This window comes from Ochlerotatus camptorhynchus, unplaced genomic scaffold (assembly GCF_037179485.1).
Source record: "Ochlerotatus camptorhynchus isolate MF236.1 unplaced genomic scaffold, CSIRO-AGI_Acam_v1.1 ptg000454l, whole genome shotgun sequence".
Taxonomy (NCBI): domain Eukaryota; kingdom Metazoa; phylum Arthropoda; class Insecta; order Diptera; family Culicidae; genus Ochlerotatus; species Ochlerotatus camptorhynchus.
Genome location: NW_027040940.1, coordinates 78,839 through 105,342, shown reverse-complemented (window position 1 = coordinate 105,342; position 26,504 = coordinate 78,839). Strand labels below are relative to the sequence as shown.

Sequence of the window (26,504 nt, the reverse complement as noted above, 5' to 3'; positions counted from 1 at the left end):
CGTATTGTCCCCAGAAAAAAGCGTAGTTTCCCATCTATGCTGCTCCTGCCATCGGCCGCTACCAACGAATATCTTAGCGAACAACATTCCGATACCCAACAAAAGACCATCCATGTTCTCGGAGTGCGCCTGGACCGAGAGCTGAGGTTCAACGCACACTTTACTGACACTAAAGCCAATTGCCGTACGCGACTAAACCTCCTGCGAATACTCTCAAAACCACACCACAGCAGCAACAGAGAGATCCTACTAAAGGTAGCCAAGGCCACCGTAAACAGTAGACTATTTTATGGGATTGAACTAACCTGCCTCTCCAAAGACTCTCTAACCACGCGTCTAGCCCCAACCTACAACCAGGCCATCCGGATCGTCGCAGGTCTTCTGCCCTCTACACCCGCTGAATCGGCATGCGTTGAACTTGGTGTACTGCCGTTCCAATATCAAATCGCCGAAACGCTGAGCTGCAGAACATCCAGTTACCTAGAAAAGACCACTGGGAATCACGAGGTCTTTCTCCTCAGAGAGGGGAATAAAGCCCTCGGAAGCCTGGTCCATCAGGAGCTCCCACCCGTGTCCAGGTTACACTGGAACGGAGCCAGAGGATGGACAGAGCCAACCCTACACGTTATCCTTTCGATTGCCAAGGCAGAGAACAACTTTCACGCTATGCACAGTAACCTAGCGGAGCTACTCAGAACTAAGTATGCCAAGTTTCAACACCGCTTCACGGACGGCTCCAAAGCTGCGGGAAAAGTAGGATACGGAGTAGAAGATGCTTTCAACAGTTTATTCTTTCGACTTCCCGATCAATGCTCTGTCTACTCGGCGGAGGCCGCGGCCATCTACTTAGCCATCACTACGCCCTCCGATAAACCCATTTGCGTTCTAACAGATTCTGCCAGCGTTTTATCTGCCTTGAATTCAGCAACATCAAAACATTCCTGGATCCAAGGCATACAAAAGACCGCACCACCGAACACCTCATTTGTCTGGGTACCTGGCCAATGTGGTATACGCGGTAACTGCGAAGCGGACCATCTCGCCGCCACTGGCGCACCGGCCGGATGACTACCACATCGGTTCCCAGTTCAGACATAAAAACATGGGTAATAACAACCCTTCGAGACGCCTGGTACCAATAGTGGGTTACAAAAAGGGGACCTTTCTTAAGGAAAATAAAGGACGACATCTTCAAATGGAAGGACACTACGAGTCGACGGGAAAAACAGGTCCTATCTCGGCTCCGATCTGGACACACGTGAGTAACCCATATTTTTAGAAGTGGTGTGTCGCCGCCAAAAGCTACTTTCTTCTCCGGTTAGGGAGAGTCTTTCGCTTCCAGGTCAGACACTGTTTCTCGATTCTAGGAGCTACTTTTTTCCCCGGTTAAGGAGAGAAGTTTTCACTTCTAGGCCGAAAGTTCTTTCGGATTCAAAAAAAGAGAAGAATCTGGAGTAACCTATGAAACTTAATTTTATTCAACAAAATTGTACAAAGTGATCTTACGGCTACGTGTTGCATTAGCAACTTATAATTATGTAAAACTTTTACATGATTTGTCCAGGGTTTTACATATCCCTTTCAATACCGGACTTTTGACCTAATTTTGCCTATTCTATTAGCTAGGATTTCGATCGCCCTTGAAAGGGTAAATTTGTGTTATTTGGATCTTATATACTATGCCCTCTCAGATCTGGGATTTCTCGGGTTATCTTGTAAGTTTATTTCTTTTTGTAACTCAGATCTGATATGGCTCTACAAATAAGAATGAGACATTTGTAACGTTTAAACATTATAATTATATCCTTCGTTAAGGATAAACAGAGAGGGAAAGCTAAACGTAACCTAGATGCGCAAGCATGCCATGCGTGGGCGTGTTTATCCTACTTGAACGCAGAAACGTTCCTAAGTAAATACTGCAGTTAGATTATGTAAAACGAGCTCTCGCTCCTTTTGCCCTACTTTTCATTTCATATTCTTGGCCTTGGTATCAACGTCAGCTAGGGCTATGCAAACGGGATGCAACTGTGAGTATCTTTTGGTTTTGGTTTGAAATTAATTGCCTCGCGGTAACATGGTGCGACACCTGCAACACTATAATGACTGTCGAACACCTGATCGTCAACTGCCCCTGCTTCCAGAACAACCGGGTCCACAACGGAATCCCGGACAACATACGCAATGCCCTGTCTAACGACCCATCCACGGAAGCTGCTCTAATAATCTTTCTTAAAGATGCTGGATTGTTCAATAAAATTTAATCACCGAGCCCCTATACAAAATAGCAACGCACCGAACACGGACGCGATTGACTTTAGACTGGATACACAGGAGTGGAACTTCAGATCAGAAGTGGCTCCACTTGTCATTTGCGAACACTAGCGCACCTAGCGGTAGAATGCATCTTCTGCCTGCATTTAAAATAGGCAGCATGCTATAATAGTGTGAGTGCACATAGAAAGCCCGTGTTGAACGCTACCACAACACATCGCTTGTTGAGCAGAAAAACAAACCACTTTTTGATTCACCGATTTGTTGGCACTTCCCCTTCTGTTCTGTGCTGGATACCACACAACGATTTTCTGATTACCCTTTACAACGACCACTACCATCCCTTTTATAAACCGCCAATCACGCTGAACAACCACGAAAATTTCGTGCGTGTGACCGCTCCCGTCCATTCTGGAAGGTAGCCAAAGTGCTGAAAACTCATCCCAAACCCGTTCCACCTCTTAGAGCCGAAAATGATGTCGATCGGCTCAAAATCACACCGCAGGAGAAAGCAAATGCGATTGGCAACCACATTTCTTCGTCTCATCTGCTTGGCCATCCAAAGTCCGCTTGAAAATCAGGTTTCACAATGTGTACAAAACTTGGATGCCTCCCCTTGTGTCGTCCCTCCGGCAGAAAATATTACAGTGGAGCAGATTTGCTCAGCGCTGAAAAACACCAAGAACATGAAGGCTCCCGGGTTTGACGGTATATTCAACTTGGTATTGAAGAAGCTAAGCACGAAAGTGTACTCGCTTTTGACTGCTATCTTCAATAGAACTGCACTACTTTCCAAGTATCTGGAAGGTATAAAAAATCATACCAATCCGCAAACCCGGTAAGGATCCATCAATACCTTCCAGCTACAGACCAATCAGCCTCCTTTCAGCGCTGAGCAAATTGTTCGAGAAACTCATAGCTCGAAACCGAACTTTTTGTCAGTGCGAACCTCAACCTGAGCTAGGTTTTAAAACAAACGAGCAAACTGACGTTTGTCAGAAAACAAGCAGACCCAATCTTGATACCCGATCCAGGTTGGAACTGAATAATAAACGAATTCGCTATCATTCTCAGCCGTTTGCTTAAGTTTGTCGAGGAGAACAACAACCTGAACAGTTTGGGTTTAGGAAAGGGCATTCCACAAATCACCAGTTAGTTCGGGTGATGAATAACATTCGAAGTAAAAAAGTTGTATCCAAGTCCACAGCCATGGCATTGCTAGACGTTTAAAAAGCGTTTGACAATGTTTGGCATGACGGACTTGTGTACAAGCTTTGTAACTTCAACTTTCCACCACATCTTGTAAAAATCACCCGAAACTACTTGCAGCAAAGGTCGTTCAAGGTATCGTTGAATGGTTACAATTCAAACACCTTTTCCATCCCAGCAGGCAGCCATGGTAAAAACACTGAACCCTTTTGCACGGGTGGCAGTTTTGTCTACAAACACACCACCAAGAGCATTGGGTTTTACGTTTCGTACCAGTGCTCGATGGAAAACACCAAACGCAGCGAACAAGGCACCGGTACCGGTGCCCGTGCATAATTGTTTGCACCGGTGTATGGATCTTCGGCAAGCACCAAAGCCGAGTGTGTCTGACTTCGGTAAACACCGCAGCCGAGTGTTTTCGATTTCGGAAAACACGCTTGGTGCTCGTAGGAATTTTCTTTGGGTGACTTCTGAAACATTATCGTAGCTCTTATACGCCTTTAGCATCTTCCATTCCTAGTAGAGCTGATAGATAAGTGGTCAAAGCAATACTTCCTTAATGCCAATGTCCATGGTTCGATTCCAGTCTGACACCATTCTTTTTTTTTCTGTCAACATTTTTCATAAGGTGAATCTATGAAATTCATTTCGATTTCTTTTGGCGAAAAAGCATTACGCAATCTTATAAAGCTTAAGAGCTCAAGGGATCATCTACCAGGATTTTTTTAAAAACACAAATCACCCACTTCGGCAAAGCGTGTTGCTGTTGCCGTCCACCCACTGGTATTTCTTGGCTTTATATTAAATAATTTAGCTGATTGATTTAATGTGATTAGAGTCAACCTAATAATCATAACTTATCTCCAACAAAAACAAACAGCTCAACTGATTGAATAATAGAAGAGAGGGGGTTTACATAATATGTAATATATTAGGGGTATTCACTATGCGCATTGTAAACATATACACTATCGTAAAAATACCAGGGTCAATTGGAGTGTAATGGAAGTTTACACATTTACGAAGGTGTATACGTTTACGATGCGCTTTGTGAATACCCCTATTATATACTGGTTCACTATAAGATAATAAATAATGTATTATATGCTGGTTCACTAGCTCAACCAACTCAACTAACTAGCACGAATTTCAGAGGCTCCTAAAATTTCATGCTGGTAGATGCTGACGCCCTGTTTACATTATGCTGACCATTTAAGTACAGCTTTAGTTCACTAGCATCAGCACACCAGCACAGATGTAAACACCCAAATAGCGGTGGGTGAACCGAACTACTCACCATTCATGTAGGGTAGAACAGCCCGAATTGCACCCCGGGCCAAACGCGCGATTTGATTTTTCATAGCTATTCCACTCTTAATTTTGCCGAAATGCTAGTTCAAGTACTAAACTAGCACTGTGACTTGTCAAATTTATGAATTAAAACCGAAAATGCTATGAAAAATCGCATCGAGCGATTTGCGCGAGGTGCATTTTGGGCTGTTTTCCCCTAAATAAAAACAACGCGCTCAAGAAGGATCGCATTCTATACCTTCTACTAGCTCCGTATCAGGCTGTTATGTTGTTGTTGGATATAAGTTATTATTGTTAGATATACTCAAATCGTGTGAAAACAATCAGCTCAATTTGTTAACATAAAGCCAAGAAATACCAGTGGGTGGACGGCAACCGAAACACGCTCTTTCGAAGTGGGTGATTTGCGTATTTTTAATAATCCTGGTAGATGATCCTTTGAGCTCATAAGATTCATAAGATTGCGTTATGCTTTTTAGCCAATCTAAAAATTTACCTTATGAAAATAATGTTGACAAAAAATTAAAAAAAAAAGGTGGCAGATTAGAATCGAACCTTGGACATTGGCATTATGAGACCATTGCTTTGACCACTCGTATATTAGCTCTAGTCGCGTATAACAATTACCTTGTGTAATAAAATAATCTTTCATAAGTCGCCCCAAACAAAATTCCTGTGAGTAGCAAGCGTGTTTTCCGAAATCGAAAACACTCGGCTGCGGTGTTTGCCGAAGTCAGAAACACTCGGCTTTGGTGCTTGCCGAAGATCCATACACCGGTGCAAACAATTATGCACGGGCACCGGTACCGGTGCCTTGTTCGCTGCGTTTGGTGTTTTCTATCGAGCACTGGTACGGAGCGTACAACTCAAAGCTCTTGGTGGTGTGTAAAAGAGGCAGTTCGCAGTGTAGTGTTGCGTTTAGACATGCCTGCCAGCAGGTGTTCCGCAAGGAAGTCTGCTGGGCCCTTTGCTATACAGCATCTACACTTCCAACATTCCTCCCTTGAGCAACGGTTGCGTGTTCTTCCTGTTCGCAGATGATACCGCCATAACCGTCAAGGGAAGGAGGCCTCGTGAAATAACAAACAAGCTTCAACGATGCCTTGACGCCTTTGCTGATTATGCCAACACGTGGAAAATCAAAATCAATGCTTCCAAAACCCAATCAATAATGTTCCTCCATCGACAATCTCCCAAACTAAAACCGGCTCCCTCTTGTACTGTAATAATGGATGGCACAAGGGTTGAGTGGTCCACCGAAGTAACATATCTTGGTATGTTATTTGACGAGAAGCTCCTTTTCCGCTCGCACATAGATAGGGCAGTAGTTAAGTGTTCCAATCTAGTTAGGTGCTTGTATCCGCTTATTTGCCGCAGATCTCGTCTCTCTAGAGTGAACAAACTGGCTGTCTACAAACAAATCATTGCGCCTGCGATCTTCTACGCAGCTCCGGTGTGGGAATCATGTGCACAAACTCACAGGAACAAAATACAGGTAGCGCAGAACAGGGTATTGAGGATGATCCTTGATCATCCTTTCGATACCCGCATTTCCGACCTCCATCAAGAGGCTAACATTCCGAAAGTAGATTTTCAAATTAACGAAACTAGGAACAAATTTGTGCAGAAATGCAATACATCAGAACATGCTTTGATAAGCAATTTGTATATAATAGGTTAGGTGTATATAGTAGTTGTAGATTAGTTGTAGTTGTAAATAGTAGTTGTAAGTAGTCTCGTTTTCCAATTTAAAAAAAAACCAATCCCACCAAGGTGGTCATACTTTAACAGGCCTGATAGAACTAGGAACAGTAAATAATATTTAAAAATTTCAATATAACTTAAGTTGTAAAGACACATCTGTGTCACTTGAAAATTCATACATCTAAACCAAACAAATACAAGAAATAAAGATCATTCAAAGCCAAACAACCACGAAACACAAACTTTAACAAACTCTGTAAAAACCACTATGTACCAAGGGAACACCCTAAGCACACCTATACCCAGGAGAAACCCCTCAGGGTTCACCGAAAAAATCTAATACCCCGTTCACATTACAGCGTATATCACGTGATATACGCTGTCTTGCAATGAGCACACATACATCTAGTTTTAACTGGAAATCCTATGTATTAGTGTTCATTGCAAAACAGCCTATATTACGTGATATAGGCTGTAATGTGAACGGGGTATAAACTACGTTACTAGGGGAGTCCCCTTCAGGGGCTTTCGGAGATGAACCAGCCTACGGCTGAAAATCTCCTAAATAAAGAAAATAAAAATCTTGTTTTCCAACAATGTTTTCAAAAATATATGTTTGCATCTCAAAACAACCAAAAGTCTTCTGGGAAGTAAAGTGTTAAGTGTCAAACACTTATGGTGCTAAGCTCCAATCGGTATTATCCTCGGATTAAATCACGATCAAGAATGTCAGGCCGCTTTGATGTCGACATCAGAGTTAATTAACAAAACTCTAAGCAAACACTTTGCAGATCATCCAAACAGGGACGGTATTAAAAGTTAATCCGAGTTCGAGCTTACCGCCATTACTTCACAACCTCTTGTATAGGTTACAAATAGTTGCTATCATTTTAAATTAGGCCCATTCTGCGTGGTGTGTGAGCTGACAGTAAAGTGACAATTGTCACCTCGGGTGAGGTGAGGAGAGTCTCCGTGCAAATCAAATGGATAGTCACCTCACCCAAGGTGACAATTGTCGCGACACGCCGCGCAGAATATGCCTAAATATCTTATTATCACCCATACTGTACGTTTCAACCGTATTTTAAATACAAAAGCATTTACCCCTCTCCAATGATTATTTTCTTTCGCATACATTATGAATAACACTATTTGTTTTATTGTTGTGATCAATCAACATGCTTCTATTTTGCACTTGAGTAATGTTAAGTAAACTGAGAGTACACGCCACTTTTTTTTTTCTTCTGATTTGCAGGAAAACTTACTACTGCACGACTACATTTTCTGCTTACCTACTACTTAGAGGATGTTATGTAGTTTATCTAGCTTTTGTTTCTCCAACAGACTTGCAATTTCCGTGTACCCAGTAGTAGTAGTCGAGAACGGATTGCATCAAATGGAATAACGAAATCAAAATAGAACACTGCTCTGCTGCGAAAACAGTCCGACAGACACACCCAGAGAAGAGAGACGGCGATACCAGAACGCCCCTCAATCTTCCCATTTCTGCCTGTTTAAAATTTGCGATACATTCGGATTGGTTCAAACGATTACCTTTTCTTAAACGTCAATACATTAGCTTAAAAAATACAACTTTACACTATCGACTACAAACGGATAGGATGGTCGGCCTTAGAACGATAGTTCTAGTTTGTGTTCATGCTAAAACAGCCGCAGCTAATTCCGATCGGATGCACAGCCACACTCTACCGGACTCCTCCGACCGTGCTTAACCGAAACGGAATGTGAAATTATTGTTGCCGCCTCCGTAGCCTCCAAAGTTCGAATCACCACCCGGGAACTGGAAGAACTGTCGGAACATTTGCTGTGGGTCAACGTCTGGTAATGCGAAAAAAAAAAGAAAAATGTTTAGATATTTGGTCGAATGTGAAGGTTCATCTATGTCATACCTGACTGATCCAGATCTTCAATATCATAACCATTGTCGTACCGGGACTTTTTAACCGCATCAGAGAGGATCGTGTACGCTTCACCAACTTCTTTGAATTTCTTTTCCTGATCTTTCTTTTCCTCTTCCGTGGCATTGGCGTGACGGTCAGGGTGATGTACTAGAGCTCGTTTGCGGTATGCTTTCTTAATCTCTTCTTCGGTGGCCTGTTTAGTAATTCCCAAGATCTTGTAGTAATCCTTGCGCTTCGATTTCTTCAGTTGTAATTTAGCATCTTTGAGCAGGTTCTTTATTTCCATAGTCTTCTCGAATTTCAGAGCTTTTTCGTAATCCTTAACGCATTCATCAAAGTTCTCCAAATTGTATTGTAGCTTTGCCCTGTGTAGCAGTGCTTTCATGTATCTTTCGTTCACACCCAGAGCGCAGGTGCAATCGTTGATGGCGTCTCTGATGTTTCCGAGTTTTGAATTTACCAACGCACGGTTGTAAAAAAGTTTGCTGTTGATCTCCTTGTTAAGTGGATCCAGCGCCAGTGCTTCCGTATAGACAAGTTGCGCATCTTTGAACTTCGCACTCTTGAACAGCTCGTTACCCTTCTCTTTGCGTTCTTTCAGCTGTTTGGCCTTGATACGCATCGCTTTCGCCTTTTTGTGATCCGGATCGAACTGCAAGGCCCGCTCGAAGTGCAACAGACCTTTTTCCAAATTATCGCTGTAGTAGAGCGTCAATCCACGCACATAGATCGCATCCGCGTTGGTCGAATTGGACTGCATAATGCTGATGGCAATGTCTCCAGCTTCTTCGAAACGCTCCAAAAGCGCCAAGCATTCTGCTTTCAGCAATCTGTACTGTGTGCTGGCAGGGGCAATCTTGATGGCATTATCACAGTGATACAAGCATGTCCGGTAGTCCTTTTTGTCATAGCAATTGACAACTTTCTCATTGAGATCGCGCAGCTGCTTCAGACTGATCAACTCTGGCCTCAGTGCTTGGTTGGATGGATCCAACTCCAGGAATTTCTTAATGGCCTGCTCGGTACCAATCAAATCACCTGTAAAAAAAACGTGAGAAAACATGATTAACATATCGGTGTCAACGTTCCGATCGAAACCAACACCACTGAACAACCTGATTACTTTCAACTAGGTCAAGCATCTTTCATTTGACTACCGCCTTCACACAGAAAAATATACAAGGCAAGTAGGTATGTGGGCACACGTGAAAACATTACAGAAATCGGCGCAGGCTTACTGTGTATAGTCGCACAACCACTCAAAAGCAGGTAACATTAAATTTTTCTACCGTACTAGCAGCAAGCAGACGACTGCACTTGCTATGAGAGTGTTTATTTTTGGCTCGAAAAAATCAAAATAGTCTACTTATAAACAGCCATATGCGCATATTTTCAGTCAACCTAACATTTACTTTATTATTTGACGGGTTCGTCTTTCCGCTAACACAAAAACCTAACACCTAAGAAAGTAAATCTATAATATAGATAAAGAACCCTAATCTTACCCATTAGCAAGGAGCATTTGGCGATACGCATATAGCCTTTCTCGAAATTGGCATCGATTTGGACCGAATGCTTTGCGTCCCTGAGAGCGGATTTGTAGTCGCCAATCATCATGTAGGTAGCGGCCCTGTTCCCGTAGTATGCCGGAGTGTCCGGACATAGGTTGATGGCCTCCGAATATAGCTGTAGTGCTCCATTATACTGTTTGATCTTGTACAGCTCATTGCCAGCATTCTTCTTCTCCTCGGCCAAGCTGAAACGAGGCAAGAAAAAAAAGAGAAATACATAAGAAAATCACAATCATGATAAAACCACAAAACAGTTATCTTTTCCAATTATGCACAACCGTGGTGATATGTAGCTAGCGAAACGGGTTGATGAAATTCACGTTCAATAATAAATATGTCGGCCGTCGTCAACCAACACCAGTGCTTTATGCCTCCGCCGTATACACTTTCCCAGGTGACCCCGATTATGCATGCAGAATACCTAATATACTCTTTTAATCGAATTACCTAATGCTCTCGATCTCCATTGTGTCTTGAAAAACCTTCAAAGATGCCTATAAAGCTGGAAGATTAACAATTTCACACCCGGAAAATGATTAAACCACGAACAGCAATTTCACAATGAAGAAAACTACACACTAGCCCAAATCCTAGGCAACAACACGAGCACGCCCAGGAAGACAAACCACACACTCGCTCTTCACCTCAAGAACTGCGCTGCTCGTGCTCGCTCGCTGATTCGTCGCACAGGCACAGCTCACTCTCGAAGGCAACGTGAATGAGGAGGAATTAAATGTGGTGAATATGCTGCTGTCAACATCAATCCATTGAACTGAAAACGTGGTGGTGTTTTCAATAACACTACCGTAAATGCAGGTAGTGCCACCCACCAACGATTAAAATTTAATCAAATTATTGGGGATTCTTTGAATATTTAGATTTTCTCGACGAAATGTGGACCCGAAGTGGAAGCTCCCAAAATCTTCTATGGCTCTTAAAACTCTTACCATTTCACCTTTTCCATCGTATTTTCGCGCGAAAACAGGTTCACCAGCTGGATTTGTTATGTAAACAGGACCAGCTGTGAGCTCGTCAAAAAAGGGGGCAAAAGAAGAGGATTCAGCTGGTTTGGAACAAAGGAGTCAAAAGTAAACATCAGACAAAATGTCATGGAAACCTGAGTACTGCGAACTAACTCAAAATGCTTGTCATCTGGGCGCCGAGTCAAACTGTCAAACGGGAGCCAAACATTCAAAAGAGCTCCCCTAATAAAAATTGTATGGTTAATTTGCTTAACGACGTGTTTGGGGTATCATCCAAACCATTTGTGAAGTAGTTCAATCATTTGGGTTATCGTTTGTTTATGGTATTTTTTGATTAGGGTCAGAAGTCACATAGTTTGAACCACAAGTAAAGGTGTTGCCACCTACTGAAAACAAATTAAGAATTATAATTATGAAACCGTCGAAACATTCAACCTTAGTAGGCGGATAAAGTAAACCATCGAGCGTGATGCTCGAAAAAGTGTTTTTATTTAGTTAAAGATGCTAATAGAGGAGGAGTAGACAGCGAGCTAAGACAACTTTTAGGAAGGTACAAATCGGTTTTATCATCTCTCTTTACCAAACTCCCCCTTTGGAGAGGAATGGTGAGGGGTGGTTTGAAATTTTCGCTCCACAGTGCTCAAACGGTGATTAGCCTCTTAAAATTTAAACTCATTTGGTAAGAAACTGTATTGACACCAAGATTGACACAAACTATTCGAAGTTTGTATGGAAATTACTATGGGAAAACCAAACTTTTTGTTCTTTGTCTTCTACCCATTTTCCATATTGCTTTTTCGAAAATTTCAATTACTATTCTTACGGGAAATTTTATAAGCTACAGCTTTGTAGAATATTGTTTTGTAGCCAAATGTCAAATTAAATTGTTTGTTTATTTTATTTATTTGTTTATTTGTTATGGTTGCATCAACAGACTAGAAATAGTCCCAATGATGTGTTGTAAAAAAGTACAGATTATACAGACGACATACATATACTACAGTTACTACAGTTACAAACGAAAATAACTTGGAAAGCATTGTCAAGTTACTAAAAATTTATAAGTCTTTATAAGACACTTAGCTGTTGGGTATCAAGCGCCTTCGGTCAGCAAAAAAGGCAGAGAATCTTCGGCGAAGCATATTCCGTGTCAAGTGGAAATCGAACATCGACGCTACTCGGTTGAACACTAACTGCAAGCCGTAAATAGCGCTCCCTATGCTATAATTAGTTCGAAGAAGTGGAAGTCTCAGCATAAGACTGTTGCGTAGTGATCGAGGTTGAACATTAATGTTCACTTGTTGCAGAATTTCTTCGCAGTCGCTTCTTCCTTGCAGAGTATCGGCGACGGTCAAGGCTCTGAAAACATCTCTTCGGATACGTAAGGGCTCGATATTGATCAATTGGCAGCGATTCTCGTAGCTTGGAAGACGAAGTGGGTATCTCCAAGGCAGCTTACGGAGCGCGAAGCGAAGAAAACGTCGTTGAACAGATTCAATTCGCTCGGCCCCATTATTGTAGTTCGGGCTCCAGACAGCAGAGCAGTATTCCAACGTAGATCGTACGAGAGAGCAATAGAGCGATTTCAAGCAGTAAATGTCCGTGAAGTTCTTAGTAATCTTGAAGACAAAGCCAAGCGTTCTGGCCGCTTTGTCGACGACATACGATATATGGTGTGAGTATGTCAGCTTTGAGTCTAGAACAACGCCTAAGTCTTTCACGCAGTGCACCCGTTCGATAGTCGTGCCTAGTAGTTTGTAGTTGAAAATAATCGGTTGTTTCTTGCGTGAGAAAGTAATAACTGTACACTTAGCTGGGTTGACCACCAGTCGGTTTAGACTACACCAGTCAGCAAAGATGTCAATCTGATTTTGGAGAGAACGGCAGTCGGCGAGTGAGCGGATGCGCAGAAAAACTTTCAGATCGTCTGCAAACGATAATCGTGGCTCTGTGATAACATGGTGAACGTTTAAGAGATTGATAATCTTATGGAATGATCAAGCAGCTGTTCCGTGGGCAACACTGTATTCTGCAGTGTGACATAGTAGCCATCATATCTGTGCTCTATTGTTTGCACCAGAAAAACCAATGTTGCCTGCTGAACAGTTGAATGAGCTTAATCTAAGACATCAGTGACCCCGAGGTGGACGACTTTATCTACGATGCAGAAAAGTTTGCGTTTTGCTGTGGCTAGCTGCGCGCACGCTGAGTAGATAGAAAGAAGATTGATGACGATTCTGAAGATTTCCTGCAAAAAAATGATGCACGATGCAAGTAGATGCGACAAATGAAAGAAGATTTTTCGAAGATTGTCACCTCGAGTGACACTTGAATCATAATAACTTTTGTTCCTTAAATGTGATTGAAACATGGTTTTCAACAAAGTTGTAGCTGAGAAAATTTGCTACAATTACTGCTATCATTTTGAAAAGCATAGTGAATTGTTAGATAGATATGAACAAAAACATAAGTTTTCCCATAGTAATTCCCATATAGACTTGATTTTTTTTTTCCTTGATTTGTTTTCCGTCGATCTTGTTTTCCGTGCTGAGCACCAATGCTACCGACGCCAGGTAGGCAGCTCCCATACCTGGACCCTACCTATCGACCCATCAACTCATGAACCGGGGACCAACGGCTTTACCAACAATCAATACGAAACTATCGATTTAAAAATTGGCTCACTACTTGACTAGCCTATTGGTCCCAAGCAAATCGATTAACGTACCCCATTCTAGTCAATATTCTAGTACTACCCAATGTTTGTTTTGATTCGCTATGAAAGTTTGACAAATAAAATGAGGGGTTAGTGGAATTTCCTATGTTTCGAGGGGTGAAGCGATTAGCTTGGGACCGAAGATAGTACCAGAGCTGAGCCAAAAAGTAGAGCTCGTTTCTTCGGACCTACTAGTCTTAGAGTTACCTCTATGGCTTTACTTCCCTTCAGAGATGTTATACCTCAGAACATCCCGGCGGTGCCCGCGAGCCTACCCAGAAGACTCGACTGGCCCATGGGTTGTTTACTTTCAGGCCGAAAAGAAACCTTTGAATGTAATGCAAATTACTTATGATCTGACGAAGCGGTTCTCGGCCGTGACCGAAATCTCGAAGGTGAGGTACAATAAACTTCGCGTTGTCGTCTCTAACCTGAAACAAGCTAACGAGATTGCTGCCTCCCAGCTCTTTACACTCGAGTATAGAATGTACATCCCAGCTCGTAATGTGGAGATCGAAGGTGTGGTCACCGAAGCGAGTCTGACCCCCGAGATCTTGGGGAAGCAAGCGGTTGGCCTTTTCAAGAACCCCTTGCTTCCCACGGTTGAGATACAGGAAGTCCAGAAGCTGAACTCAGTATCTTTCAGCGAAAGTAAAAAGAGCTTTACCCCCACAGACTCGTTTCGGGTGACCTTTTCTGGTTCAGCTCTTCCTCACTACATCGAGTTGGGAAAAACTTCGGCTACCTGTGCGTTTGTTTGTTCCTCGGTTCCTCTCACTGTGGCAGCAAGGCACGCTGTTCCAAATGCGGGGAGAAGCACGAGGATGGCGCCTGCACAGTCACTGCACCAAAATGCGTGTACTGTAAGGGAACTCCTCATGGTCTCTCGTCGTGCCCGGCGTACAAACAACGCGGGGAGAAACTAGAACGCTCTCTTAAGGAGCGTTCCAGGCAGTCTTTTGCAGCAATGCTAAAAACAGCCACACCATCAACCAACGACAAAAATCCCTTTGCTGTTTTTTTTCTGATGACGAGTCTGACTCTGACTTGGCTGAGGAGGGAGTTTCTTTCAGTTTTCCGGAAGGTTCTGCACGGAAACGAAAACCCCTGATGGCCCATTTTTAAGAACAGAAGCCCCTTCTTCATCCGGGTTGTTCTCATTTGATAAAATTGTGGACGATATTCTCAAGTACCTCAATATTTCTGATCCTCTCAAAAGCATTGTTCTGGCAATGCTTCTTTCTGTGAAGACCCTCTTGAAGCAATTGACATTGAAGTGGCCCCTCATTGCAGTAATCATTTCCTTCGATGGATAATTTTCCAAACGAGGTCGGGGATTTGATCACTGTTCTACAGTTCAATTGTCGAAGTCTCATTCCTAAATTAGATTCTTTTAAGTTTTTAGTTCACAATAATGATTGTGATGCATTTGCTGTTTGTGAAACTTGGCTCTCTTCAGATATCGATCTTCTTTTTTATGATTTTAACATTATTCGACTGGATCGTGAGGATTCGCGTGGAGGAGGGGTACTTTTGGGGATCAAAAAGTGCCATTCCTTCTATAGAGTGAATCTTCCACAATTTCCATGTATTTAAGTTGTCGCATGTCAGGTTATTTTTAAAGGTAAGAGCCTTTGTATTGCTTCTGTTTACATTCCTCCTAGAGCCGTTGTTAATCGCAAACAACTTTCAGATATCTGTTCGGTACTTCCTGCTCCACGGTTGATTATGGGAGATTTGAATTCCCACGGTAAAGGCTGGGGGGAACTGTATGATGACAACCGTTCTACTTTTATATATGACCTCTGTGATAACTTCAATATGACAATTCTTAACAATGGAGAAGTAACACGTTTGGCTGGCCCATCCTCGAATGGAAGTAGATTAGACCTCACACTTGGCTCTAACTCATTATCGTTGGATTGCACGTGGAATGTGATCGGTAGTGATCACTTGCCGATCAAAGTTTCAGTTGCCAGTGGGTTCAATCCGTCGGAACCCGTTAACGTCGCGTACGATTTTACCCGTAATATCGATTGGACAAAGTTCAAGAATGTGATAGAAGATGCCCTAACGTCGGTAGAAGGGCTTCCACCGTTGGAGGAATATAATTTCCTCTCCAATCTGATCTTGGACAGCGCGCTTCAAGCTCAAACTCGGCCGGTTCCAGGAACGTCTTTCCTTCCCCTTGGTGGGACCAGCAATGCACTGAGGTTTATCGTAAAAAGTCCGACGCGTTTAAGCTTTTCCGGAAACGTGGAACACCCGTACATTTCGAAGCGTACTCGGCTCTTGAACGCGAACTCAAGAGCCTCGTCAAAGCCAAGAAACGTGGATACTGGCGGCAATTCGTGGACGGATTATCGCGCGAAACGTCGATGAATACGCTTTGGAAAGCGGCGCGAAGGATGCGTAACCGGTCTTTAAACAACGAGAGCGAGGAGTACTCAGATAGTTGGATTCTCAAGTTCGCACGAAAAGTATGTCCTGATTCTGTGCCGGCACAGATGATTCCTCGCGAAACGACGAATTCGGTAGACGAGATCAGCCAGCCTTTTTCAATGCTGGAGCTCTCACTCGCGCTCCTTTCGTGTGGCAATTCGGCTCCGGGGGCTGATTGAATCAAGTTCAACTTGTTGAAGAACCTCCCAGACGCCGCTAAGAGGCGCATGTTGAACTTGTTTGGTCAGTTCCTGGAGCTTAATATTGTTCCGGATGATTGGAGGCTGGTGAGAGTTATAGCCATTAAAAAGCCTAGAAAACCCGCGTCAGATCACAACTCGTATCGTCCCATTGCGATGTTATCGTGTATTCGAAAATTGATCCTTTTTCGCCAATTTGGTTTCCGTAGGGGCAAGGGAACGAACGACTGTCTCGCGTTGCTTTCCACTGAAATTCAGTTGGCTTTTGCTAAAAAAGAGCAAATGGCTTTTGTCTTCTTGGATATTAAGGGGGCTTTTGATTCAGTATCGGTTGAAGTCCTTTCAGACAAACTCCACGCTTGTGGCCTTTCTCTATTCATTAATAACTTTTTGTACAATTTACTATCAGAGAAACATATGAGCTTTTCTCATGGAAACTCTACAGCTTCTCGATTTAGCTACATGGGTCTCCCCCAGGGCTCATGTTTAAGCCCCCTTCTGTATAATTTCTACGTCAGAGAAATTGACAATTGTCTAAGTGACAACTGCACGTTGAGACAACTTGCAGATGACGGATTAGTGTCTATGACAGGACCCAGAGAGGCCGACCTGCAAGGACCCTTACAGGATACCTTAGACAATTTGCCTACTTGGGCTATCCAGCTAGGTATCGAATTCTCCACGGAGAAAACTGAGTTGGTCGTTTTTTCTAGGAAGCATAGCCCAGCACAACCAAAGCTTCAACTTTTGGGTAAACCGATCACTCATTCTATGTCCTTCAAATATCTTGGGGTCTGGTTCGATTCCAAATGCACCTAAAGATCCCACATTGAGTATCTGAAGCGGAAATGCCAACAAAGGATCAATTTTCTCCGAAAAATTACCGGAACGTGGTGGGGAGCCCATCCGCAAGATCTTCTAACGTTGTACCGGACAACGATTTTATCGGTTTTAGAGTACGGTAGTTTTTGCTTCCAGTCGGCGGCTAAAACACACATCATCAAACTGGAACGGATCCAGTATCGCTGTCTTCGTATCGCGTTAGGATGCATGCACTCGACTCATACGATGAGTCTCGAAGTGTTAGCGGGCATGCTGCCACTCTCTGATCGATTTTCGGAATTATCCCTCAGGCTCCTCACCCGTTGTGAAATTATGAACCCACTGGTGATTGCAAACTTTGAGGAGCTTCTTGAGCTAAACCCTCAAACTCGTTTTATGTCATTGTACTACGTGTACATAACACAGGATGTCAGCCCTTTCCAGCATAATCCCTATCGTGTTTGCTTCTCCGACTTCGGCAATTCTGTTCATTTTGATTTATCCATGACGCAAGAGATTCGCGGAATCCCAGAGCATCATCGTTCTATGATTGCTCCATCAATTTTCGCTGCAAAGTTTGGCCAAGTTGATTCCGCAAGATCGATCTTCACAGATGGATCACTAATAGAGGCGTCCGCTGGTTTTGGTATTTATAACGAATTTCATAGCGCCTCTCGAATGCTTCATGCTCCTTGTTCCGTATATGTTGCTGAACTGGCGGCAATACATTATACGCTAGAAACGATCGCCTCACTTGCACCAGATCATTATTTTATTTTTATGGATAGTATCAGTTCTGTCGAGGCTATTCGCTCCATGAGGCCGGTAAAGCACTCCTCGTATTTTCTCATGAAAATACGAGAGCTTTTAAGTGCTTTATCTTTAAGATCTTTTGTCATCACCTTTGCATGGGTCCCATCTCATTGCTCGATTCCGGGCAATGAGATGGCTGACTCACTTGCTAAGGTGGGCGCTATGGAAGGCGATATTTACGATCGACAAATCGCCTTCGATGAATTTTTCTTCATTTACCGTCAACAGTCACTCGTCAGCTGGCAGAATAAGTGGAGTGAAGGGAGTTTGGGACGATGGCTATATTCGATCATCGCTAAGGTGTCGAAGAGTCCTTGGTTCAAGGGGTTGGATGTGGGTCGAGACTTCATTCGTATGATGTCTCGCCTCATGTCCAATCACTATTCGTTAAACGCTCACTTGTTCCGTGTTGGGCTGGGGGATAGCAATATCTGTGAATGTGGACAAGGCTACCACGACGCCGATCATATTATTTGGTCTTGTGCTGAGCATCGTGGAGTCAGATCTGAGCTGTACGATTCCCTTCGGGCTCGAGGTAGACAACCTAATGTTCCAGTTCGGGATATTTTGGCTAGACACGATCTGGAGTTTATGAAACTCATATATGTTTGCGTTGTGTACTGGATATCATTGATCAACGCCACGCCACACCCGAAAGCACTGCTGCTGCTGCTGCTGATGCCGACGATCGGACACCACCACAAAAGGTGATGGGAACTGAATCCGATCAGCGGTTGTGGGCAGCCTTGATAGAAAACTGCTTGCGGGGAGCCTTTTCGTTGTGTACTGGAGAACACCACCACTCACCACGCGGTGAGACGCGTTTCGTGAGACCGGATGGAATTCAACTTTGAAATCTGTATTAGGGAAATCGCTTTTCGCAGGCAATCGGTGATAATTTTAATTAATATAGCAACAGTTGCACATTCGTGCAATTTTTAACAGTGACATTTTGAAAAATGATAAAGTTTTAAGTTTAATAGATGCGTAGAAATATTTCTGATCGATTGGTGATAAAATTATTGAAATTGGTGCAGGGGCAGCTGAGTTATTAACGTTCAAAATCTTTCATAATTTTGTTACGTGTTCCATTTTCGGTTTTCACAAAGTGTACCCGCATATAGAAATCTACGTCAAAAATGTTTTCAGAAAGCACACGGACTCCAGTTGAGACTACACACTAGATGCATCCATCTTCAAGGATGCCCGCAACGGACGAGCTCCAGTGCTATAAGATCCTCTTCGGCGGAAGGCCGACCCCGCAGAACGAACGTCAATCATTGGTCTACCAGCCCTTCTGGGAGCCGGCGGAGGAAACGGATTTGCACCGAATTTTTCACCGCCCGAGTATCATCCGTCGGAAAACTGAAAACCAACACCGGCCGGAACACACGACGGACTGATGAAGGACGCACCGCTGACCCGAAACGGACCAGCCAACTTCATTCAACCGGCACAGCAACAGGACGCAGTGATGATGGTCTACGGACTCGATAACAACACAGCCAACACCGATAAGCTGTTCAATCTGTTCTGCCTGTTTGGAAATGTTGTCAGGATAAAATTCCTGAAGACCAAAGAGAGTACCGCCATGGTCCAGATGGGAGACGCCATCGCAGTCGAACCAGTCGAACGCAGCATCCAGCACTTGAACATTGAATCAATGGAAATGATGGTAGCAAAATTCAAATGGCATTTTCCAACCAGAACAACTTGTCAGAGTCCACCCTACCGGACAATTCGATCAGCTTCAAGGTCTACAGCGCCTCCAAGAACAATCGCTTACCAGGCCAGCAAAAATCGCATTCTCCACTTCTTCAATACCCCACCCGTATGCCGTCCAAGGATCTGCTGCTGACTGCATTCACCACCAATGACAAGTGCGCAAGTGCGAATGTTCCCGCTAAAATCGGAAAGTTCCTCCTCCGGATTGGTCGAGTTCCCGAGCGTAGCCCTGGCGGTGAACGCCATCATGAATTGCAACCATCGACCATCGAACATTGGAAGCAGCCCCAGCCGTGGGAGCTGCATCGCCAGTTCGTGTAGCCATGGCCGGAAACTTCGGTCAGGTCAAGATACCGCTGTCAGCTGTTCTTCGTCTGGGAGTAAATGTGGATGCGACTACCGTCACGGGTGTAACGATTTTGAGAGTCCATGGCGAGACTTGGTGGAGATTCACGGTTGTTTTGAAAATAATTTGATTATAGCAATAATAATAACAAATAATTAAAATTATGTTGGTAAATACACTGGTTATATTTAATAAAATATATATGGCAAAGAGCCTGGTGATCTTGTTAGTGATTCTTTATTATTTGTGTATTTGTATCCACAAGCTTCTTCAGAAGCTGCATGCTCCTAGTAAAAAAATCGATTTACTGAGTCTATTCAGCAAAATTCTGCTAAATGACAGAATTTGGGATTGCTGAAAAAATCAGTAAAAATGAATTCTGAAATCTTTACTGATTTTCAGTAAAATGTTGTCATTTTGACAGAAATTGGAATTGCTGGAAGATACAGCAGCATTATTTTGCTGGTCTTTCATCAAGTCTAAAATAAGCAAAATTTTGATTTTCAGCGATTTAAATTTGGTCTGTATATCCTTATATCTGGAACGGCGTGCCCCACGCAACTACGCCCAAATCTCAAAGTTCTCCGGATTTAAGCTGGGTTTAAACAGGGCAAGTCAATTGATCAACTCAGTTGAATTCAACTGACTTGAACGCGAATTGAACGTGCAAACCATGCCATTCAACTGACTTGATCAACTCACTTGAATTGAAAAAAGTTGAACCAGGCTCAACTTTTCAAGCCAAGCAGATAAAATGACGTCTACTACCACTCGAACTTTGAAATAAAACATTATTTTGAGATGTTTTCTTCTAGAACCACGAGAAAAGTAGCCAACATTTGTGCGTTTCATAAAAAAATAGAAATTAGTTGGTCCAGTTTTGTGAAATCGCTGGTAGAAAGTCACGCCAAAACTGCTCATTTGACTTGCCTAGTCTAAACCCAGCATTAGGGATTCTATCAACCTAGTCCTTAAAACCTATATACCTCAGGTCGAGGTGCACACTGACAAAAGAAATCGATTTCGCACTTGTTCCAACCCGGATAAAATACAAGATTACTTAAGTGGTGATCGATTGGGCGCCGACAAACGGACCGTCTACTGTATCTCGCACACGTGTTTCTTCGTCACTGTCAAGTAAGCAACGTACACAATCATGCCGATTTCCTTTCCCACACGCATACAGCCAAGTTTATGCTGTCAGCTACCGGAGCTCGTGAGCCATGTTGGAGGAAAGAAACACAATCTCCACACCACTCCGCAAAAGTATCATGATCGTCCACTTTTCTCTCGCCGCGTACGGTTCGGTGTAGTGTTGGTTGTCAGTTTCGTGCAAGCAGAATTTTTTTCGTGGTTATGTTCATCTAAATAGAGGAAATTTCGACCCGACTTCCCGTGCAGCATAAAGTTGATTAGAGCCTGCATCCGAAGTGATAATTTTTACGGGCGTAGAAAAGCGAAAGTGGACCATTTTGGGCGCATCGGCGATTCGGCCAAAAACGTGGTGATGTAACGTAGTGTGTGCTGCCCGTGATACGTTCTTGGAGAGTGCAAAGAAAAAGAAGTTTCGGAGATCAAAAATTTCCTTCACTTGATATTACACAGAGGTACGTTCGAGGTGGTTTCTCTCGGGCACCTTAGGAATATCGTTCGCTGCCGCTGCTGGTGGAATTTTTTCCCCCTTCTAGAAGCCATTGCCGTTCGATTGCTTCTATGGCGCAGTAAATTCGACGTGGTGATTTTGCGATTTTTCGGGTAAGTTGGTACAATTTTGTCCATTGTTGTTGTTTACCATCAGCTGATCGTGGTTATGGGTGTTTGTTTTGATTGGGAATGCAACTAGAGCTAACCTCATTCTTGGTCCATAACCTCAGAAAAATTTATGTTCCGTAGGTTTCAGGTTAGAAATTGCAGTTTCATTTCATTGAAGGCAGACATTCCTCCATGATAGCTTTTTTTTTTCGGTCTCTCGTTCATCATGAGCGCAGTTGAAACCCACACTCGCAAACTTTGGATAGACGTGTAAAGCCACTACTACTACTTCAAGTGGAAGGACTAACACATGCGCATCGTATTTTAATCAATGGCGAAATAGTACTTGCTGTAAACAATCGCCACTTTGATCAATGATCGATATTATGAATGAATGACGGAAAATGATTTTTGTTTTTGGTTTCAGAATTTGACATGGATTCAGCAGCATTCACGATCTGGGACCCATCCCAGCCGAATGCCAAGATGAAGATTATTAACATACCCGGGCAGGGCCCGGCACAGTTAATCGAAACAGTTTCCAACATTGGCGGAGCGTCTACATCCGGCCAAGCGGAGCAAATTATACTGCAAACCCACGACGGGCAAGAATTCCTGGTGGATGAAAATGAGATCGGTCGGATAGATCAGATTCCGCCGGAAAATCTGATCTACATGGCCGCCGACGATGGTTCCCTTATTCAAGGCGAAGTGGTACACGTTCAGTCGGATGATATCCATCAGGAAGTGATACAGCAGGATCAAGAATACATGGAATGTGAAGTGACGGAGGAAGTCATCACCGATGACTGGGTGCAGACAGACGGCCAGGAGTGTGTACAGGTCACCGTAGATCAGCTGGGAGCTACAGCCGTGGTAGGGACAGCGGAGGATGACCTGGCGGTACCACTTCCGACGGATCAGGATGAATATACGACATCCCGCCCGTATCCGTGTGACTTCTGCCGGCGCAGGTTTAGGAAGAAAGCCAATTTAATGAACCACATAATAGCACATTCGAACGATAGGCCACACGTGTGCAACCTGTGTGGAGCACAGTATACGAGGCGAAGCGACCTGCTGAATCATTTGAAACTGCACGCCTACGTGCCGGATGACCACGAGGAATCACTGAGAAATGATCCGGATGAATGTAAGTGTATTCAATGGATCCCAGAATTGTTCAGCTATTAGAACGTACATTTATTAATTTCAGATGAATACGACTTGTCGGGATCTCCTTCACCCGACCTGAAACGACGATCGTTCTCCGAAGACGAAGATGACCTTTTGATCCCGGTTCCGACGCAATTCATGGCTCCTCCACCAGCACCGCTACCGCGAGTTCCGAAGAAGCCGCGGGCAAAACCCAGTGGAAGTTCTGCAAGATCCGGCAAAAAATCATCCACCTCAACGAGTCGATCTCGGCAGTCCCAGGCCCAGCGACATCAGGAAACCAAATTCAATCCTTCGGTGGAACCTTTCGTCAACCTACCGCCTCGCTTTCCGGTGATCGACGATCGAAAGCCGTTCGTTTGTCAAAAGTGCGGCGTCTCGTTCGCCCGGGAGAAAGCACTTGCCTCGCACGCCCGCATCCATGGAGGAGATTCTCCGTTTGACTGCGAAACGTGCGGCCATCGATTCTGGGACCGAGTGATGCTGCAGGAACATATAAGGCAACGACATGCAGCCAATTTGGTCGCTGCCCCATTGGAGGAAGCCGGTATCCCTAGTGTAATGACCATCACTCGGGATGAAGCTGATCAGGCAAGTTCCAATGAGGAAGAAGTCGAAGGCCAATACTACTGTGACAGCTGCGGGACAATGTTTCAGCGACGGGAACTACTGAAACGGCACATCAAGCAAGTTCATGCCGTTCGGGAGCAAAAGTATGAACCGATTAGTCAGATTGTCCGCCAACGACAGCAGCATCAAAAGCAGAGATTGGAAGAGGATGACAACGAAGAAGAAGAAGATACCGAAAACCAGTACGAAGAAGAAACTGAATCGCAACAGCCGCTGTCTTGCAACGTGTGTGGAGATACATTTGTGGAAGCACTGGATCTGCTGGCTCATGCGGAAGTCCACGCACGGTTCGAACCGTACAAGTGTCAACTTTGCCGGGAAACTTTTCTGGACGAAAATGCTATCAAGGAACACGTCCAAAAACAGCACAGCCAGGAACTGACCGATACTTCGTGCGTGGTTTGTGGAAAACTTTGCAAGAACCATGCAGCTCTGCTGAAACATGCCTGGGAGCATTCGCGCGAGCGGACCAAGCTGTTTGGGTCACATTGTTGTTCGAAATGTGGCAAAACGTTCCACAACAAGGCCCGCCTCAAACGGCACATGGTTTCCCATCGAAACAAATCGGTCCGTTGCGAAATTTGCCAGGAAGAATTCCCCGATGGACGCAGCCTGATGAACCACCGGCATTCGCACACCAAAACCCGGCAATTTCCTTGCCACGAGTGTGGAAAAACTTTCGGTTCGCGATCTTCACAGCAAATTCACCTGAGGATTCACTCCGGAGAACGGCCCTACGGATGCCGGTAAGTTGATACTGAAAATGAATTTAAATGTTCGACCATAACGCATATTTTTTCCTCCTGTAGCTTCTGCTGGAAGGCCTTCGCCGATGGAGGAACCCTGCGCAAACACGAACGTGTTCACACCGGAGAAAAACCCTACGGTTGTTCCGTGTGTCCCCGTGCCTTCAACCAGCGAGTGGTGCTGAGAGAGCACATTCGATCGCACCACTCTGCATCGGATGCTAAACGGGGCACAGCTACGCAGCCGTATTTCTGTTCCGTTTGCACGCAACTGTTCGAAACGTCGATGGAACTGATACAGCATTTGATCCAGCACAGTGATATGAATACGGCGATGAAGCGGCAACCGCCAACCTTCCCGAGGAAATACAAACGAAGAAGGAAGCTCAAAACCGATGACACGGAGCAGGTGAAATACGGCAGCAAAGGCAAGAAGAAGGAAACCAATGTAACCTACGAAGAAACCGAACAGGGAGCTATGGATGATGAAGATTTGCTGAAAAATCCGGCTGAAATACTACTGGAGTACGGTGCTGGCACCTCGAACAAAAAGCTGATTGCATCCCCCAAATACATCAACTCGTACGATCTACTGGCTTCAACATCCGCAGAACATAACAAACCATCGACCGTAGACGATAATGGCATCAATTTGCTTAGCAACATCGTAGTGGTCACCAACCCTGGCACCAGCACCGATAGAACATTCAAATTTATAAAAACGGAATCTACCAAAGGACGCGGAGGGAAACAAACAACGCCACCGGCTGGAACATCCGGTAATCATCCTCCTGGGTCATCCACATCCGGATCGCGCCCCCGAATGATCCACACCCAAAAAACACGAGTAGCAGTCAACGACGGAAAGCGTAAAACGAAAACCGTCATCACCAAAGACATCAAGAGCCACCCGGAAGGTGCGTCCACTCCGTACTCCACCTTGGAATTCAAACGCTCCAAAAACCGCACCGTTCCGACGTACCGGGAAATCCCGTCAGACAAAATATCCTCGGAAAGTTTCCCCCTGTTGGACGACGGTCGGGAAGACGACGGCGACGGAGACGATCAATCCGACTCCAACCAAGACGCTCTGGAAGCTTTATCCAGTTGCAACAGCCAACGCCACAAGCAAGAAGTGCCCAACTACGAAGATCTCCTGAACCAGAACCTCCTGATGGAAATCTCCCGCAAGGATAAATACATCGACAAATACAACAGCGACATCGTGAACGACCTGGAGGAAATCCTTCGTTCCCCCATCAAAAACTCCAACAACAATGTGCCACCAGCGGTCATCATGGCCACACCGAAAGCTAGTCACTACAGCAACAACAACAGCCAAGACGAACAGTACGACGAGGATGATTCTACGTTCACCGCCGACGAACCGGAGGAAAAACCACGGAAAGCCTCCCGCAAACAGCAGCTGAAGAAAATCAGCAAAGAATCCGCACAGCAATCGCTCACATCAGCCCTCCGCAGTCAGCGGCTAACCCGACGCCAGCTGGAACGGGAAGTCAATTTCCTACGGGAAGCCTACACCCCGGACCCGACGAACTCAGCTATGCGGATCAAGCAGGAAAAAGGGAGCCCGGATAAGCTTTCCGCCATGCTGCTGAACGACATTCAAAGTTCTTCTTCCTCTTCGGCTTCCATGGCTTTGATCAACCCGAAACAGGAACCGATGTCGGATGCTCAGGCTGAGGAACCACCGGCACCTCCTGCTCCAGTACACATATTTCAGTGCGAAATGTGTTCGGCCGTATTCAACGAACGCTCTCAGCTCTTGCTGCATGTACCGGTTCACATCTGATAAAAACAAATCGCCGAATTTCAGGAGAAGATAACCAATCATTCGTTTCACTTTCCCGAACGTTGTTCAGGATAAATGTACCCTTAAGTTTGGAAAGTGATTGTAAAAAAATAAAGTTACAACGTTGATTGAAAAATGGTTGAAGATGTTAATTTTGAAATTACAATTGAAATAAAATCGTGAAATTAGACATGGGTGTGTTTTGACAAAATATTCGAACCTCGCTCTTTTATGCGACCAGAAGGTGCAGTTTCCAAAATGTATGATTAACATATCTTATCAGTAAGTATAGGTAGGTAGGTACATCGATTTCACTGAGCACTGATGTTTATGCGTTAAACTTGTATGAAGA

At 44.2% G+C, this 26,504-nt stretch overlaps 2 protein-coding genes across 3 annotated transcripts in view; one reads left to right on the top strand and one right to left on the bottom strand.

The window, feature by feature from the left end:
* Positions 1–7,646: 7,646 nt before the first annotated feature.
* Positions 7,647–26,504, bottom strand: part of LOC135712019 (dnaJ homolog subfamily C member 7-like) — a 29,469-nt gene continuing 10,611 nt past the window's right edge. Inside the window, exons 1-4 of one of the 2 annotated variants that reach the window (XM_065234983.1) lie at positions 10,436–10,657; positions 9,923–10,173; positions 8,406–9,455; positions 7,647–8,334 (exon numbers count right to left, since the gene is read on the bottom strand). In XM_065234983.1, the coding sequence (XP_065091055.1) occupies positions 8,225–8,334; positions 8,406–9,455; positions 9,923–10,173; positions 10,436–10,455 (1,431 nt within the window). In that variant the 5' untranslated portion in view covers positions 10,456–10,657 and the 3' untranslated portion in view covers positions 7,647–8,224. Of the gene's footprint in view, positions 8,335–8,405; positions 9,456–9,922; positions 10,174–10,435; positions 10,658–26,504 lie in introns of those variants that run through there. The other variant, XM_065234982.1, reaches the window with a different exon arrangement.
* LOC135712018 (zinc finger protein 836-like) lies at positions 21,281–26,287 on the top strand. Its single transcript, XM_065234981.1, has 4 exons — positions 21,281–21,790; positions 22,215–22,940; positions 23,004–24,339; positions 24,403–26,287. The coding sequence occupies exons 2-4, from the start codon at positions 22,223–22,225 to the stop codon at positions 26,150–26,152; spliced, it is 3,804 nt and encodes a 1,267-aa protein (XP_065091053.1). The 5' UTR covers positions 21,281–21,790; positions 22,215–22,222; the 3' UTR covers positions 26,153–26,287.